At 42.6% G+C, this 17,654-nt stretch overlaps 1 protein-coding gene across 3 annotated transcripts in view; it reads right to left on the reverse strand.

Moving 5' to 3' along the window:
- spata17 (spermatogenesis associated 17) overlaps positions 1 to 15,013 on the reverse strand; it is a 54,672-nt gene extending 39,659 nt beyond the window's left edge. For all 3 annotated transcript variants that reach the window (XR_003782952.2, XR_003782951.2, XM_010879075.3), the window contains exons 1-6: positions 14,915 to 15,013; positions 14,500 to 14,589; positions 13,582 to 13,663; positions 12,242 to 12,292; positions 9,549 to 9,652; positions 4,223 to 4,346 (exon numbers count right to left, since the gene is read on the reverse strand). Coding sequence is in view for 1 of the 3 variants with exons in the window: in XM_010879075.3 (XP_010877377.2) it covers positions 4,223 to 4,346; positions 9,549 to 9,652; positions 12,242 to 12,292; positions 13,582 to 13,663; positions 14,500 to 14,589; positions 14,915 to 14,982 (519 nt within the window). In the remaining 2 variants the exon portion in view is untranslated. The remainder of the gene's footprint in view (positions 1 to 4,222; positions 4,347 to 9,548; positions 9,653 to 12,241; positions 12,293 to 13,581; positions 13,664 to 14,499; positions 14,590 to 14,914) is intronic.
- Between the last annotated feature and the right edge of the window lie 2,641 nt (positions 15,014 to 17,654).

Genomic DNA, 17,654 nt, shown 5'->3' on the forward strand with positions numbered 1-17,654 from the left:
CACAGCCACCCAGAGACACTAACCTCCCCCCTTGCTTTCTTGGCATAGGAAACATCTGGGTACATGGCCAAAGCAAGTGGAACGTCGGGAAAGGTATGAAAATAAATAAAATAAAACAAATCTGAAATTCAACATTCAACAGGACTTTGAAAAGGCTTGAGACCTTCTGAATGTTGTAGTAACTGTTATAATGTTAGTACAGTGTTGCAGTTATGTTCTGAAGTCTGTTTCTCCCTGTTAGCATTCCTCTGAGTTTTATCCTCCATCCCTCTCCTTCACACTCGCTCACAATCCCTCACTTTTCTTCCCCATTTTATCAGTGTCCGCCTTCAAAGGGTGACTGGGCATATTCAAACCCAATGTTTCCCAGAGTGTTTTTTTTTTTTTGTGTTGTGATAATGTTCATGTGAGCAGGACAGGCCGGAATAAACAGGCATCAGAGACTGCAGGAAAGCTGATGACGACAAACAACATGAAGGCATGAAGGCAACAAGGAAATGACTCTGCTTGGCCAAGAGTGGACACACACACACCCACACCCACACACACACACTGACCAGTAGCACACTACTTCATCTTCATTATGAGCACACACGGGTGCCAGGAGAGAACAGCGGTGTAAACGTCCAACTCAGCAGATCCCTACAGCCAGGAGGAGATGGGACTGTATAGGCCCTGTGTTACCCACTAGCCAACAGACATCCCCCTAATCAGCCACACATCCCTATTTCCATTACTTCCAGTGCCACCCCACTAAAAGGGAACACAGAGACTTGTCACAGGCAGCTTGACTATCTAAAATCCTCCCAGTGTGTATGAGTGTGTGAAAAAGAAAAAAGAAATATCGCCTTACTTGAACTCTTGTATTACCCCCCTTTATACTGATCAATGGCCAATCATGTCACGTAATATGTTGTTCAAAAACAAAACACAATTGATCAATAAGATACTTGGCTACCCAGGTAAGCCTGCTGTTTTTTGCTGAGCTCTGTCCATCCCAAAGATAACCCTGTTAAAATGATAGAAAGACTGAAGGGGTGACGAGGCAGCAGCATTGACCCAGTGTGGGTAATACAGCAGTGCCTGGTGAATGGGAGTCATTTACAGGGATGCAAACTGTTGAGGGCCAAACAATGTGACTTTGTTTTGTTGCGTGCGAGCAAACAAAAAAAAGATATCGGACACTATGTGCAAGAAAACTGTATTTTCAGGATATTATTTTTACAATACCAACTTTTACTAACAATATGATACACACCGCAGTAAGTGTCATTATACCCAATAGTGCCATTAGAGTTATGTTTCCCTCTCAGACTCTTGTCACAGATAGTCCTCTACTTATTATGACACATGGAATTTAACTACATACTGTTTTCTGTACAGCAGTAACCCTACTTCAAATTATTTCAGTCATCACATATCCAGAGGTCCGTGGTTTTATTCAGTCATCTATTTCAGTCATCATATCCAGAGGTCCGTGGTTTTATTCAGTCATCTATTTCAGTCATCATATCCAGAGGTATGTGTTTTTATTCAGTCATCTATTTCAGTCATCATATCCAGAGGTCCATGGTTTTATTCAGTCATCTATTTCAGTCATCATATCCAGAGGTCCGTGGTTTTATTCAGTCATCTATTTCAGTCATCATATCCAGAGGTCCGTGGTTTTATTCAGTCATCTATTTCAGTCATCATATCCAGAGGTCCGTGGTTTTATTCAGTCATCTATTTCAGTCATCATATCAAGAGGTCTGTGGATTTTATTCAGTCATCTATTTCAGTCATCATATCCAGAGGTCCGTGGTTTTATTCAGTCATCTATTTCAGTCATCATATCCAGAGGTATGTGTTTTTATTCAGTCATCTATTTCAGTCTTCATATCCAGAGGTCCGTGGTTTTATTCAGTCATCTATTTCAGTCATCATATCCAGAGGTCCGTGGTTTTATTCAGTCATCTATTTCAGTCATCATATCCAGAGGTCCGTGGTTTTATTCAGTCATCTATTTAGTCATCATATCCAGAGGTCCGTTGATTTTATCAGTCATCTATTTCAGTCATCATATCCAGAGGTCCGTGGTTTTATTCAGTCATCTATTTCAGACATCACATCCAGAGGTCCGTGGTTTTATTCAGTCATCTATTTCAGTCATCATATCCAGAGGTCTGTGGTTTTATTCAGTCATCTATTTCAGTCATCATATCCAGAGGCCCGTGGTTTTATTCAGTCATCTATTTCAGTCATCATATCCAGAGGTCCGTGGTTTTATTCAGTCATCTATTTCAGTCATCATATACAGTGGGGAGAACAAGTATTTAATACACTGCCGATTTTACAGGTTTTCCCACTTACAAAGCATGTAGAAGTCTGTAATTTTTATCATAGTTACACTTCAACTGTGAGTGACAGAATCTAAAACAAAAATCCAGAAAATCACATTGTATGATTTTTAAGTAATGCATTTGCATTTTATTGCATGACATAAGTATCTGATACATCAGAAAAGCAGAACTTAATATTTGGTACAGAAACCTTTGTTTGCAATTACAGAGGTCATACATTTCCTGTAGTTCTTGACCAGGTTTGCACACACTGCATCAGGGTATCAGGGGTGTCGCTGGGCAATACGGACTTTCAGCCCCCTCCAAAGATTTTCTATTGGGCTCAGGTCTGGAGACAGGCTAGGCCACTCCAGGACCTTGAGATGCCTCTTATGGAGCCACTCCTTAGTTGCCCTGGCTGTGTGTTTCAGGTTGTTGTCATGCTGGAAGACCCAGCCACGACCCATCTTCAATGCTCTTACTGAGGGAAGGAGGTTGTTGGCCAAGATCTCGCGATACATGGCCCCATCCATCCTCCCCTCAATACGGTGTAGTCGTCCTGTCCCCTTTGCAGAAAAGCATCCCCAAAGAATGATGTTTCCACCTCCATGCTTCACGGTTGGGATGTTGTTCTTGGAGTTGTACTCATTCTTCTTCTTCCTCCAAACACGGCGAGTGGAGTTTAGACCAAAAAGCTCTATATTTGTCTCATCAGACCACATGACCTCCCATTCCTCCCCTGGATCATCCAGATGGTCTTTGGCAAACTTCAGACGGACCTGGACATGCGCTGGCTTGAGCAGGGGGACTTTGCGTGCGCTGCAGGATTTTAATCCATGATGGCGTAGTGTGTTACTAACGGTTTTTTTTGAGACTGGGGTCCCAGCTCTCTTCAGGTCATTGACCAGGTCCTGCCGTGTAGTTCTGGGCTGATCCCTCACCTTCCTCATGATCAATGATGCCCCACGAGGTGAGATCTTGCATGGAGTCCCAGACCGAGGGAGATTGTCCGTCATCTTGAACTTCTTCCATTTTCTAATAATTGCGCCAACAGTTGATGACAAGCTCTCTGATCTTGGCCATTGTGGAGAGGTTGGAGTCTGTTTGATTGAGTGTGTGGACAGGTGTCTTTTATACAAGTAACGAGTTCAAAAAGGGGCAGTTAATACAGGTAATGAGTGTAGAACAGGAGGGCTGTGAGAGCTGGAATTCTTACTGGTTGGTAGGTGATCAAATACTTATGTCATGCAATAAAATGCAAATTCATTATTTAAAAATCATACAATGTGATTTTCTACATACAATTAGATTCAGTCTCTCACAGTTGAAGGGTACCTATGATAAAAATTACAAACCTCTACATGCTTTGTAAGTAAGAAAACCTGCAAAATCAGCAGGGTATCAAATACTTGTTCTCCCCACTGTATCCAGAGGTCCATGGTTTCTAAAAGGCCTACAAGGAACATCTGGAGTTGATTTGGAAAGAACCAGACGACCGGCATTTCCTACCAGTGAAGCACGACCAATGACCTTCACTGGACGTCCAGAACGGTCAGAAGAATCTGTCTCTCCTTGCAGCGTGGTTGCCAGCTGCCTGATGGAGGCCACCAGGTCCCGAAGCTACATTGTCTTATTATTACTGTGACTTACCAAGGTATTTAGTAAAAATAAATATAATCTTGCTATGTCTGAAATGCCAGTGAAGCCCTAAGAAAGGAGATCCAGTACTAGGGTCAGGTGGGTAAATGGCTTTTGGCTGAAGACAGGGCCTGAATAAATCCGAGGCAGGGGATCAGGGTGGAACTGGCCTCTGTGCCAGATAACTGCACTAAGTCTATGAGACCCTGGATAAGAGCAGTTGGTAAATAATAAAAATGTCAACGCAAAATGGGTGTGTGTACCTGTTTTGTGCTGAGTAGAAAGTGCATCCTCTGGGCCTGGACAGTCTTCTTCTGCTCCTCTCTATCCATAGCTATTTGTTCTCTCTCCCTCCTCTGGAACTCAGAAAAGTCCACCAGATCTCTCCTACATCAAAAAACACATTAAAAGAGAAAGAAAACATGGTTTTGTGATTATTTACCCACTTTTGTGTGTGTGTGTATGTGCGCGTGCATGTCTGTGCGTGTGAGTGTGTGTATATGGGTGTGAGTGTCTGCGAGTGAGTTTACATTGAAGAGAGGGAATGGAAATACATTCCTTGCTACGTGAATCCCTGAGCTCTCCTCTAGGAAGAAACAGAGGCTTAATGACTCCAATAAGGGCTGAAAGAGGCCGAGTGAGGAAGAGGAGAGGAAGAGGAGAGGAAGAGAGAGCGCGGCAGGCCATCAGTGTGCCAGACAGTGGGATGATGAATACATTCCATCAGTACAGCCAAGGCACTCCATGACATCTGCTATCCGAGCTGTCTAAATGGGACACATTAAAAGCCAATACGCAATCCCATTTAACAATCGCACGCGGTTACTGTGTAGGGTAATAACTTAACAATTACTAAAACACACACACACTCAAATGAACGTGCGAGCAAACACACACAGGGGAACAGTATAACGGGCTCAAAATATACACACAGACACACACACAGACACACACCCATTTACCATCCTTGTGGGGACCCTAAACAATTATCTAATCTAAAATCCTATTTTCACTAAATAGAACCCCAAACCCTTACTCTAACATAAACCCAAATTGCAATTCTTACACCATACCTGACACCTTTGATAGCAGCCTTTTCTATGTGGACTGGCAAACAATTCCCACAAAGATGCTTAAGATGTTGTACTATCCATTGTTTGGTACCCTCAAGTATAATAAATCCAGTGCAAGCACACAGAAATACACACATTTTACAGTGTACTCCCACTGAGAGAATACATCTAACCCTAAAGCTAACTGCTAACTGTAACCACAACATTTTACCCTGAATCTAAACTCTATGCTGCAAATGATAAAGAATGTATCTTTATGGAGGTCACATTTCTCTTGTTTTATTATCATTGTAGGGATATTTGGTCCCCACCAAGATAGTAAATCATTTACACACACACACACACACACACACACAAAGACATTAGACTAAAAGAAAAGCCAATCCAATTCATCCAGAAGAGCAATAAAAACGGAACCATTGCTCATCAGGGTCTTTTCCCAAGCTGCTCTCAGGTTTCAATTATGGCCCCACAAAGGAGAATATTCATACCTGTCCTAATGTAAGGTTACACATACCGCAGTATTGACATTTAAAAATCACCACTCTTTCCCTTTGCAGCACAGCGTTTTCATTCCTTCCTCAACACAAGATTAAATTAGAAAATAAATGAAATATGCAGAGTAGCGTGGCCTCCATTTGGCCAGCTGGCCAAGGGGAAATTGCTTATTAATGTGAAAAGATGAAGTTGTGGGACAGTCTGTTTCAGTTTCTCTTCCCGCTCTCGCTCTAACTGCCGTCTAAGACCGCCTCGTGTGTGCCATGTGGGTTTCTGAGTGTACACACAACCACGTCCATGCAGTTATGTGTGTGTGTGGTGTGTGTGTGTGTGTGTGTGTGTGCTGAACGCTGCTGGCTGTGTTGGTGACCTTTGGCTCTCTATATCCCAGGTTTATTATTAATTGCGGTGTAGTGGACAAAAGCCAAACAGATTTGTAACGGCTGAAGGGACCTCGATCTGTGTCGCGGCTGAGCAGGAGAACATACAACCCTCATTAGGTGTGATGGGCATGGGGGGGGGTGCGGCGGGGGAGGGGGAAGCATGCAAGAGCCCCAACACGCGTGACCTTTCTGTGTCCTCAACACTCAAATCATAGTGGAGGGAAGTTCGGTCAAAGCTGGGCTAAAGTTTCGAGGAATATTTTCTAAGGGTCAGTCTCTCTTTTCGGAAGGTTTCGCCCAATATGAAGGTAAGTGAAGGGCAGTTACAAAGTTTGTGAGAAGACGTCTCTTAAGAAAAAAAATACTGCATTAGTTCGAGATGTTGTCCATCCTTATATCAGTTTGTGTTTACATAGCAGTGTTCACTAAAATCGTTTGATAATTCTTTTGTAGCAACTTAACTTGAGTAGGCTGTTGAAGAATGTTGTTTCAACATGTCTGTTAATTAACACTGGCATTCCCATTTCCAACATGTCCTTGTGTGTAGAGGCCATCACTGTATGTTCTCATTTGATTTCGTCAAACATGGATAACGTTATTGTCATCGTCATTTTGGTCTGTATTTAAATGACAAAATATGAACAAAAACAATGTCATTAAATAACAAATATTTACAAAATACCTCAAAGAATCCAAGACCTCAAGAAAATGTGCGCATTTCTGAATAAAACATTAGTATCAGATAACTAATGTCCTCACCATGTTGTACATGCGAACGATCAGATTCCAGTGTCTGTTCAGCACAGTGGGGACAATGATGACTGTTACAGCATGAATACATGCATACAGCTGCTGCATCTATATTTAATATCTCAGGGCATCAAGTCGAGCACAAGTGAAGTGGGGTGATGGGAAATCACAACCTGGGCATTGTCGGGTGGATGGGGCAGCCAACCAGTCCTCCAGGCCAACATCGGAGCAGCTAATTGGCTCACCTAAATATTTAATGACAGTGAGACCCAATTGGCTGTTTTAATTGTTCCAATTAAATAATTCAATAGCTGGCAGGTAGGGAATATTTAGGAGTCCATTAAGCTGCTGGAATTTGACTCCTACTCAATATATTGACCTCTGACCTATGATCTATGATAGAACAGGGCTCTTCCCTGACCAACCCGTAGCTTAGACAAGGCAGAGGAAACAGACGTTCAACACCATCTACAGGACAACTTCACAACAGCCACATCACAACACAAAAACCGTGAAAACAAAACACAACAGAGCTAAACCTGATATTTGAACTGTTTTCCCTTCTGTAACGGGCACTTCATAAGAGGCAGCTGAGGATATCCAGGGTGAGGCTTCAATCAGAATACCAAATACGCCCCCAAAAAAATATTAAGTGACAACAGCCAAAAGCAATATTTCTTAATGGCTTCTCCCCTTGTACAAAAAACCAGGCACTTCGTAAAGAGCCAGCGACTGAACTGGAGAGCAACAGACTTTTCACACAGAGCCAAAACCCACCAATCAAAGCCAGTGTGTATGTGAACTCCTTCCGAGCCCTGATGTAGCGTCAGGAAACGTGTCTGATCTAACTAGAGGACCATCCCTCCTAGATCTCCTTTCATGGATGTCCTTGAGCTGAGAGCCAGGACGCAGCACGCAACCAGAAAAAAAAGCCAGCCTCACCACTCCAAGTCCATAAATTTTCCTCAGCCCGCGATGAGTTAACAGATTTTGCCGCGTTAGAACATTACAGAGAGAATTTATCTGATTATGGCAGTAATAATTACCCAGCTGTTTATTGCAGATAGAGAAATAATTCATGCAGGCAACAGGCCGTGGTGGCAATGACACTCCGCATTTAGTAAATATGCAAACGGCTCCTTCCTAATTGCCCAGGCTAGCAGGATGCCCTTATTAAGCAGCGCAACTTTAAGTGTCTTCCTGACAAGTGATAAATTGTTGCGTTGCACAAACTCTAGTTGCTGGAATTACAGTGGTGCCGAGAGGTCCTGACTTCATTAGGCTATGCAGGAGCGGACAGCTCCATGAAGATGGACATGCTAACGCAGAGAGAGGGAAAGAGAGAGAGAGAGAGAGTGAGCGTGTGTGCATGCGTCGGGCAGTGCGCATAATGAAATGACACAGATGATTTTGCATGGGGAGATCCGTCAGTGTGCAGAGCAAGGGGGAGAGAGTAAGACAGACAGATGGGGGGAGTAGAGAGAGACTGAGAGGGTGGTAGAGAGGGGCAGTCCTGACTCTTGTCCTCCCATTCTGCCGTCTCCCGTCATTGGCATGCGAGGCTAGTCGGCCTGCACTAAATGGGAGCCATTAGTAAAACCTTGAATAATTTATTCAGCGGGCAGACCGAGGGGTGGAGGGGCGGAGGGAGGAAGCGTTGGATTAAAAAGCAGACCTTTGCGGGTTGAGTGATCGGGCAGTGTGCGATCCGAGGGGGCCCCGGCAAACACAGAAAGGATATTTTAAATAAACGAGGTGCTGCATTAATTGATCGTGACCCCAGAAGCACTAAATAAACAAGTGATTAACTGGCGAGTGGACGACCTCTCCACGGTAGCGGAGCAGCGGAGGGGAGGTGTTCAATGGCCGTGCGCGTGGGTGTTTCTCTAGGAATGATAGACAGAACCGCAGCGACACACACCAATGTCTTACACATCCCTTAAACCCTCTCATTCTCTCTCACGCACACGGCCGGTTAATCGCGTTCACAGGAGCATTTTGGACGTCCAGCAGACGCTCTCATCCAGAGCAGTTAAGGTTAAAAGGAAAGGTTTGGTTTTGTGGGTTATCATGACGACATTATGCACTGACGTCACAGAAGGCACTGGAAATGTTCTATCACACCCATCACTTCCCAGCTTATCCTGGGAGGTGAGGATGGAGGGAAACGAGGGGGAGTCAGTGATCCAAGGAGCACATAACAAATTTACATTTAATTTTAGCTAAGGCCTTAAGATATCCCCCACACGCTAATATATTAGCTACCTAAAAAGATTTGATTTAAACTCCTTTTTTTCCCCAAAAAATAAACGATGGCATCTTTTTCAGCCCCTGGAGCCTAATATGTTTTACTAATGCTTGAGTTCTCGCAAAAAGCTCGAGCTAATTTGTTATATCGTTTGCTGGCCCCTCACCCAAGGCTTTTTCTTTTCTCAGGTTACTAGTAGACATGTATAGCAATCATATCCGGTGCCTCTAGATTAATCGGATCAATTAATCTCAGCCCGGCATGCATCCACAGTGTATTTCTGTTAACCATGAAGTCTGCTTCATCTTAACTAATACGAGTCTCAAGGTGCCTTGGGACATATAACTCACAAATCTTTTGTACCCAAAAACCTGTCCAAGAGGAACAGTGATCAAGTGCTCAGTACTGAAAGGCAAACTTCTATACAAATCCCAATAACCACATAGATTTTATATTCATTTTTATAAAATCTACACAATAAATAAACCATGTATTCAGTATTTATTATATTCAAAGAAAAATGTATGTGCTATACGACTTATCATAGACATGTGTACAGAACATTGACATTGGTTAATCTCTGGAGAAATATGAATGTTTTCAATCTAAATGCCTTCTACCAGTCCTTTTGCTCTACCTGATCTCCTCATTTTTGCGGATGAGTCCCTCCATGTATCTTCTACGGGCGTAGTAATTATGGACGTATTTCCTCACATAGTAGCCTCTCCATCTCCGCTGTATCTGCAGGGAAATACACCAACACGGATCTTCTAGAATGAGAGGCCAAGAATCCCAGAAAGCATCACGTTTTTTTTTTCTGATGTTGTTTTGTTCCATTTGGTGTTGTTCTGTTTAGTCTGTTATTATTTAGTCTGAAGTGCTTTTATTTGGTCAGATATTGTTTAGTCCGATGTTCTGTTTAGTGTGTTAATGTACTGTTTAGTCTGCAGTTCTGTTTTGTCTGGTGTTATTCTGTTTAGCCTGGTGTTGTTCTGTTAATTTTTGTGTTCTTTTTAGTCTGGTGTTGTTCTGTTTAGTCTAGTGTGGTTCTGTTTAGTCTGGTGTTGTTCTGTTTAGTCTGCAGTTTTGTTTAGTCTGCAGATCTGTTTAGTCTGGTGTTGTTCTGTTTAATTTGGTGTTGTTCTGTTTAGTCTGGTGGTGTTCTGTTTATTCTGGCGTTGTTCTGTTTAGTCTGGTGGTGTTCTGTTTATTCTGGTGTTGTTCTGTTTAGTCTGGTGTTGTTCTGTTTAGTCTGGTGTTGTTCTGTTTAGTCTGGTGTTGTTCTGTTTAGTCTGGTGTTGTTCTGTTTAGTCTAGTTTTGTTAAATTGTGTCCACTGTTGTATCCTAAAAGGGAGTTTGGTTCTCTGAAAAGTGCTATATAAATAGAAAGTATTATTATTACAGGTTTCACTTTTTTTTATGTACAATGGGAGCTGTTGCTTTGACTTGACACAGGTTTGACATGTGTATGCACAGACACACACAACGAGCGAACCTCCATCTCTTACCAGAGGGGAACGGATGTCCTTCACTTTAATTTGGAGATTAAACCATAACAGGTAAAATAATAATCAAAAGAGGAGAGCCAGAAGAAGACGGGAAAAAAAACAGACCAAAATGAGAATTGCGATTGATCTGCAGTCAATAGATAATTTTAAATAAAGTAATTGCTGGCTCACAACTCAAAGTTCTTGTTGACCTTTTTTGACTAGTGAAATCAATGATGCATATTGGCTGGTTAAATCTAATAAAACTCCTGGGCCTCTTGTAAACACAGTTTTCTATTAACGTGCTAATACATTAGCCTTTGTTAGAAAGACTATGATAAAGACATCGGAGGAAGAGAGAGAGAGAGAGAAAAGAATAGAGTAAAAATTGATTGAAAAGGAAGTGCCACAAGGGGATTCAGAGATGATTGTTTCTTTTTTTTCTTTTCCTGGTCAATGAGAAGCGGTGGGTGGAGATGTCCTTCACACACACACACACACACACATACACTGTGTGAGACTGAGTTTATCAGACCTGTGCATGCAGCCTTTTAACTGGGCCCTTTTATTTATAGCCCCTACAATACTAAACCAGTAAATTGTCACAACATTTTCTATTGAGATTATTCTAAAATGTCATCACCATGAACAGGGTTTTACTACATGTTGGTTTCTGGGTGACTGTCCCTTGTTCCTTCTTAATCTGTGATATAAGGCAGTTATGAAATATGAAGAGTAGCTGTTTTCAACAAGAGGGGACACTTACACTCTAAACTAACGCAAAATAACATAACCGTAAAGACAAAACCACTCGCAGCTTACATCAATGTTCCCACTCAAAAACATCTGTGCTTAGGAACATAACTAGAATAACACAAGGCACTATTTGTTTCATTTGAAATGTTTGGGCTTTCCAAGCCCACCAGCATTTTACAAGAATCATTTTTCCAATAATCCACTCTTCCTTCCTCTTCATATTTTATCAGGTTTTGACATCCATTCTTGCTTCCTGAACATATCACTGTGTTTAACAGGAGTAATAAAGTGGTTATATTCTGCTGTGAAGCTTCTGTTCTCCTCTAAGTGCTGACATGACCTATAACCTCTGGCCCAGTGATCTCAGGCGCTCAGACCCAGACGGCTGCATCGGCAGCCTGTAACACAACCCTACCTAAAACCCTGGGCCCGGCAATCTTTATTTGTTTGGATTACTGTCCATCATAAAACTTTTCCTCAGTTTCAGGGGTTTTAGTGAATGTCCAAACAGCTCAATGGTAATACGCCCTTCTTCAATAAAGGCCAGAATTTTGTGGCCTCATAAAAAAAATCTTTAACAATTTCACTTGTGGTGGAAAAGAATGGCTATACAGAATTGTAAAATATAAGGTTTCAACGTCATATCCTTGTATAAAAGTGCCAAAGCGTCACTCAAATGCAAAGGAATTTGATTTATAGGTTGAGTGGTAGGAGTTGTTAAAGTGGTCAAATGGGGTTTCTGGTGATATGGGTTGGCTCTCTCCTGATTGGCTTAGTATAAAGATCTAGTATTATTCAGTTTATTTTCAATGCATCTGTTTGAGGATATGCTATTACTTAATTTTAAATATGACTTATTGATACCAACTGTGTATTATAAACCAAATGATAACCTTCTTTGATGATTTCTTTTCTGTATGGTATAACGGGCAAATATCCAGGATATGCAGTATTTCTACTGAGGCCCCGATATAGGACAAGAGACGTTGTTGCTGTAATAAAAGTACACTGCAGTACTATTTATCAGGATCAGACTGAGAGACCAAGGGACTCTCCATATGCTAAAACAGACAGTTTGATATTTACCCTGACGGACATCTTGTGGTAGAAATTCATCTTCATGATAAAATATACGGCCTGTGAACAAAAGGAGAAGCAGAGTTACATCTTTGTCGCCTTGTCCCGGCTCTCTGATCTGTCCTCAGCAGCCCAGAGATAAAGAGCTTGTTATACATTATACATAATAAGTGACACAGACACCACGGACAGACAATGCAAGAGAGAGGGGCATGGGGGAATGTCAAGAGAGACAGAGACGGAAAAAAAGAGAAACAAAACAGAGATAGAGAACAAGAGATAGAGGAAGAGAGATAGAGGAAGAGAGACAGAGAAAGAGAGAGAAAAAGAGGGACAGAGAAAGAGGAACAGAGAATGAGAGAGAAGTCAGACTTTGTATTGAGGGGACGGGGCTCCTCTCTTAATACATAATGCAGACAAGGCCAAGAAAATCTATGGTAGTCAAGCTGGGAGCTAATGGAGATGTATGATGGCCCAGAGCTCTCCGCTGGGTTTGATAATCAATGACGCTCCAGCAAGGATAGACTAACAAAGGCCAGAATATTCACACGGATCGCCTCGCCTAGAGCCTCATCTCTCTGCGCTCAGACCACTGGGGGCAAATTTATGGGAGCAAACTTGAGAGGGCTATAAACGGAATTCATATCTCAGACATCTCTCCTCTAATAATGACATCAGAGAAGGGGAACATTCTGGGAAGAAGACCAAGACTTGAAAGACAGGAGGAAGTTTAGCGTAATGAGGAGCTTTGACTTCTAAAGAATAAAAAAAGGGCTGGAATAAATAACGCATGTACATTTTTTGGGGGGTTAAAACATTATATTGTGTATTCATAATTTAGCAAGATTAAATTTAGTCCTGTTTTATTTCCAGAGACACTGCGTGTCTGTGTGACATGTCCTTTACATTGCATTAAATCAGGGTTTATCCCGAGATTCCAGCTCTTGAACGCTTCCCAAATGTGCCTGGCAGTTATGCTTTACTAAACAGTCAATTTAGGGTGTGATAAATAGCTGTTGTGATTTGTTTACAAACCTCAATCCAGAGAAAATTATTTGTGAGAGCAGTGGGGATTGGATTTTGTATCAACAATCTGTTCAATTAGGAATCAGTTGGAGGCGATGTTTTGAAAAACAGCCGTGTTTTCCTAAACCCTTCCACCTCCCTTCCTGCATATCTTTCCAGAAGCAACGGAGATGCAATTCCATACCGTAACATGTTGTATTCCTTAATATGTGAATTATATGTTTGCAGGTCAGAATTACAGCTTTAAAATATAGCGATTAGATTTTAACTTATACTATCATAACATAATCAATATATCCATAGCATTTCAGCAACTAATGTACCTTCACCGTTTGTCTGAAACGTGCCCTGGCTCTGAAGCCTCGCCATATCTTCTGAATAATGGTGGCCTTCCAATGTAGGTGACTGCAAGAAATGGTTATGGGACGTATACTTTAACAAAGACAAAAAACTGAATCATTTATCATTTGATGAAAAAGAAAATCTGAAAGACTAAGCACAAGCTGTCACGGGATACGTTTTCTTTATGTGGAAATTCCCAAATTAGGTTTTTGCCTAGAGTTGAAAGGTCACAATAAAAGCTAGTCCACACCCCCACACACAGGACAATGCACAGCAACCTTTACTTAAGGCTTTTCAATTATGTCCAGCTATCATGGCTCCCAGAGCAAGCAGACATTTGTATTCATCATCAAACATACTCTAAATGCAAGTCTACTGCAAGTTCAGGCTCAACGAGGCCATCAATTTCCAAAAGGCCATTTATATGCCCAGAAAATCAATGCTTATAGGGGAAATATGGTAACCCGGGAGTTGCACTTAAGAAGCTCAAATTGTGGCTAATTAGCCACTTAACACATTGATCAATTAACTAAAGTAATCTGAATTAACCTGCAGTCTGGGAGTTTGTCTGCTGACCCTGCAAAATGGTGTTGGGGTCACAGTACATGTCACAGAACGGGAAAGGTCTCTCTATCCCTTGGCTATTTGCACAGCTCTCTACCGCCAAAGAAGATGTTATTTCATACTGTAAGTGTTCATTCCGGTTTGGAGAGGGCGCCTCTACACAGGACAGTGAGGTTTTACTAAAGGTCTATTTTTATTTGGGATGAAGAAAATGTGTACAAATTCATTACACGCATTATGATTTCTATGTAACATTTCTTTAATTTCTTGTTTTCATTTTTTGGTAAATTGATCCGTTACATTAGTAAAACTTAAATTGATCCAGCAACTCTTACCTGAGATACGCTCGCACTTGCCATCCCCTAAACCAACTCTGGATTTTGATGGCTGCTTCGTTCTCTCTCTGTCTATTCTCCTCCGCGAATCTACATACGCACACCAAAACAGATAATGTAGAAATGTAAACAAGCTTACGCGGTTAGACCAATTTCGTTTAATTTCTTAAGTAAACGGATAACTGTTGCTCTTTCTTTAGTCAGTTGTTAGCAAAACTACAGTATCTACTGCTGAAGAATCCTTACAACGGTAGTCTGTAGTACAGCACACAGTAGCTGTTTCTAGCTGTACAGACTGTGCTGAAAACTTTTGAAAACTGCTAGCGTCAACTTAACGTTGGTTAACGCTGCCCGAGCAAGAATTGTTATTTTAGTTAACCGTCTTACAAAGTGTGCCTACAAGTAAAATGTCTACCTGTTTCTGGTGAAATATTTTTCTTTAATTCTTTCAATCTCATTCTGTAACTTGACCAACCTAGCCATTCTCCCTGGACCCGAGGACCGAGACCCAACAGTTTACATGTTTCCTTGACAACAAAAGACACAACTATTTCCGCGTCGCGTCACCTGTTGGTTTGTTTTGCTGTATAAGCGCATTAATCAATCATTCGTTTAGCGATTAGATAATTATTTCGAGTTCCGTATATTTATTTAGCATTTAGTCTGCCGGTTTACAATATTATTTCATAAAGTGTATCCCAAAAAATATAGATGCATCCAGAAAATAAACCTAGAAGGTTCTTGTCTCCAGGTTGTTTTATTTTACTTTACAGCATTTTTGGATTGGTACTTCGTGATGTTTAGGGGGGGAAATCTTTTCTTAATTGGAAAACGCTCCGGGATTGCAAGTAACATTTTATAATTGTAATAGGCCAACTAGTAGGCAACTAACTTATATTGACTCTGGGGTCTGCAATCAGTCTCTGTTCTGAAGTTTTTTCTCTCACCAAATTGAGCTGCTGAACATTTACCTCGGAAGACTTTTCTTTTTGGTCACGTTCTCTCTCCTCCATTTATATCTCTCACTCCCACTCTGTTTTTCCCTCTCTCTCCTCTCACTCTCTTCTTCATCGCTCTCCACTCCCCACTCTTTTCTCGTTTTAAATGCTGACAGATCCCAGGATGCAGATTGTCGGAGTGACGATTGATCTGTCAGTGCTCTGCAGCTCTCAGACTGCTTCCCTCCTGACGTTATCGCCCCTCATCACAGAGTTATCAGTTTATTCTTCCCCCTATCCATCCCTCCTTCCCCTCCCGCCTTTCCCCCCTATTCACGCATCAAATATTCTGCCTTCCCAATAGAGGTAAGATGTCCATCCTCCGAACTCGTCCCACCCTCCCTCCCTCCCTCCCTCCCTGTTTTACAGATAACCGACAAGGACTGGCTCAGCGAGCGGACAGGCACAGGCCAATTTGCTGTCCCCGGCGCTACGGTGTCGGGCGGCAGAGTTATGGGGTGAGGGGTGACCCCGTGGTGGCTAGGCCCATCCATCGGGCTGCAGTGGGCTGGCCACCAGGGTAATTGCCCAGGAAGTGTTGTTTTGACAAGGCAGACGGGTGTAAGCCATCACTCCTGGCGCACGTTGATGAGGTGTCACCTGGAGAGGCTGTGGAGAGACAGGCTGTTTACACGGCACCGAGTGACCCACTTCTGCCCCGGCTGAGACCGCCGGACACACACACACACACACATACACCACTTCTCCATTTACATTCATTCTACTCACCCCGCAAACCAGTAACAGACAGGCTTGGTTAAACATATAAACATGCTGGTATTAAAGTGTAATGTTAGTGAGTTATCCTAGCCCTAATTTCATCTATGCTGTAGGTCTGCATTGAGCCGGTGAGTTTGAGCCAGGTCTTTGCTGGGGGATGGCAGACGAAATAGTCAGCTTCGGGCCAGGGCTACATTCTGCATACGGGGGAAGTCATTTACCAATCCTCTGGTCACCTCTCACTGCCAGGACACTCATCCTCCTCCATGTCCATTGTCTCTGAATGAGGGCCATATGGGCTGAGCCCAGAGCCGCTCATAAAGCCGTTACACACACACACAAATACGCACGCACCATTGGCCCACGTCAGTGTGTGTTCCTGGGGCCATGCGGTGTGGTGGATGGAGAGATCTCTCCAGGACCAGGCTACCATTATTAAACATCTGCCCGGAGCACATTAATCCGTTTGGCCACACCTCCCTCACATCCCAGGGATCACCTAATTGAAATCCTTAATGACTTTTTTTTTTTAATTTCTATTCTTTCCCAATGCTTTTATAACAATTTGAACCTCTATCCTCTGTCTTCCCCCTCTTGCTCACTTTCTCCCCTCTCTCTTTTTCTCCTTCCCCCGCTCCCCACTGTCTTTCTTTCCCTCTCTTTCCTTATTTCTTTCTCTCCTTTGTCATTCATTCCATCTCTTTCTCTCTGTTATTCTCTCTCATCCCTCCCCTCCACTCGCCCTAATATCCTGCTAATGGATAAAAAGTGTGATTTTGTCGTTGGAGGGAAAGTAAAATCATATCTTTATTAGTTCACCTTTCCCCATGGAGGATTGGGGGAGAGGGGGTAATGAATTGGGTATTGTGTAAAATCCTTTCATGTAGGGGTGTTTAATCATTATTTGTGGCAGAGTGCATGCCGACAGGGGTGATCTATTAAGATGGCCACCGCCATGTAGGTCTGATGATGATACCTGTGTGTGTGTGTGTGTGTGTGTCCCACTCAGAAGGACATCCGCTGCTGCCGGCCCCACCGTCACAGTAGGAGATTCATCACTGTGCGCGCACACACACACACACACACACAATTATTTATCTACGTCCTCCCTACCACTGTACAGCCCATCATCATCCAGGTGACTCTAGACATTCTACAACAATGCTCTAACATCCTGATCTCCAGTCTTTCCCCTCCCTCGTTCCCCGTTCTTCCTCTCGGATCAGTAATAGGAGCTCTGGGATCCTTGGTTTCATGTCCTGGAGAAGGGCCCCGTCTTCTTCTGATCGAGGTCTCCCTGAGCTGAGTAGCAGCACCATGACACTCAGTCAGTGTCTCACTCCATCAACCTAATCAGGGGAGCGAGAAGATAGGCGAGAGGAGCCGAGCTGGAATGGAGGGGAGAAGATAGAAACTGAGCTGAGGGGAGAATGGAGG

The sequence above is a fragment of the Esox lucius genome, chromosome 15, assembly GCF_011004845.1.
Source record: "Esox lucius isolate fEsoLuc1 chromosome 15, fEsoLuc1.pri, whole genome shotgun sequence".
Lineage (NCBI taxonomy): Eukaryota > Metazoa > Chordata > Actinopteri > Esociformes > Esocidae > Esox > Esox lucius.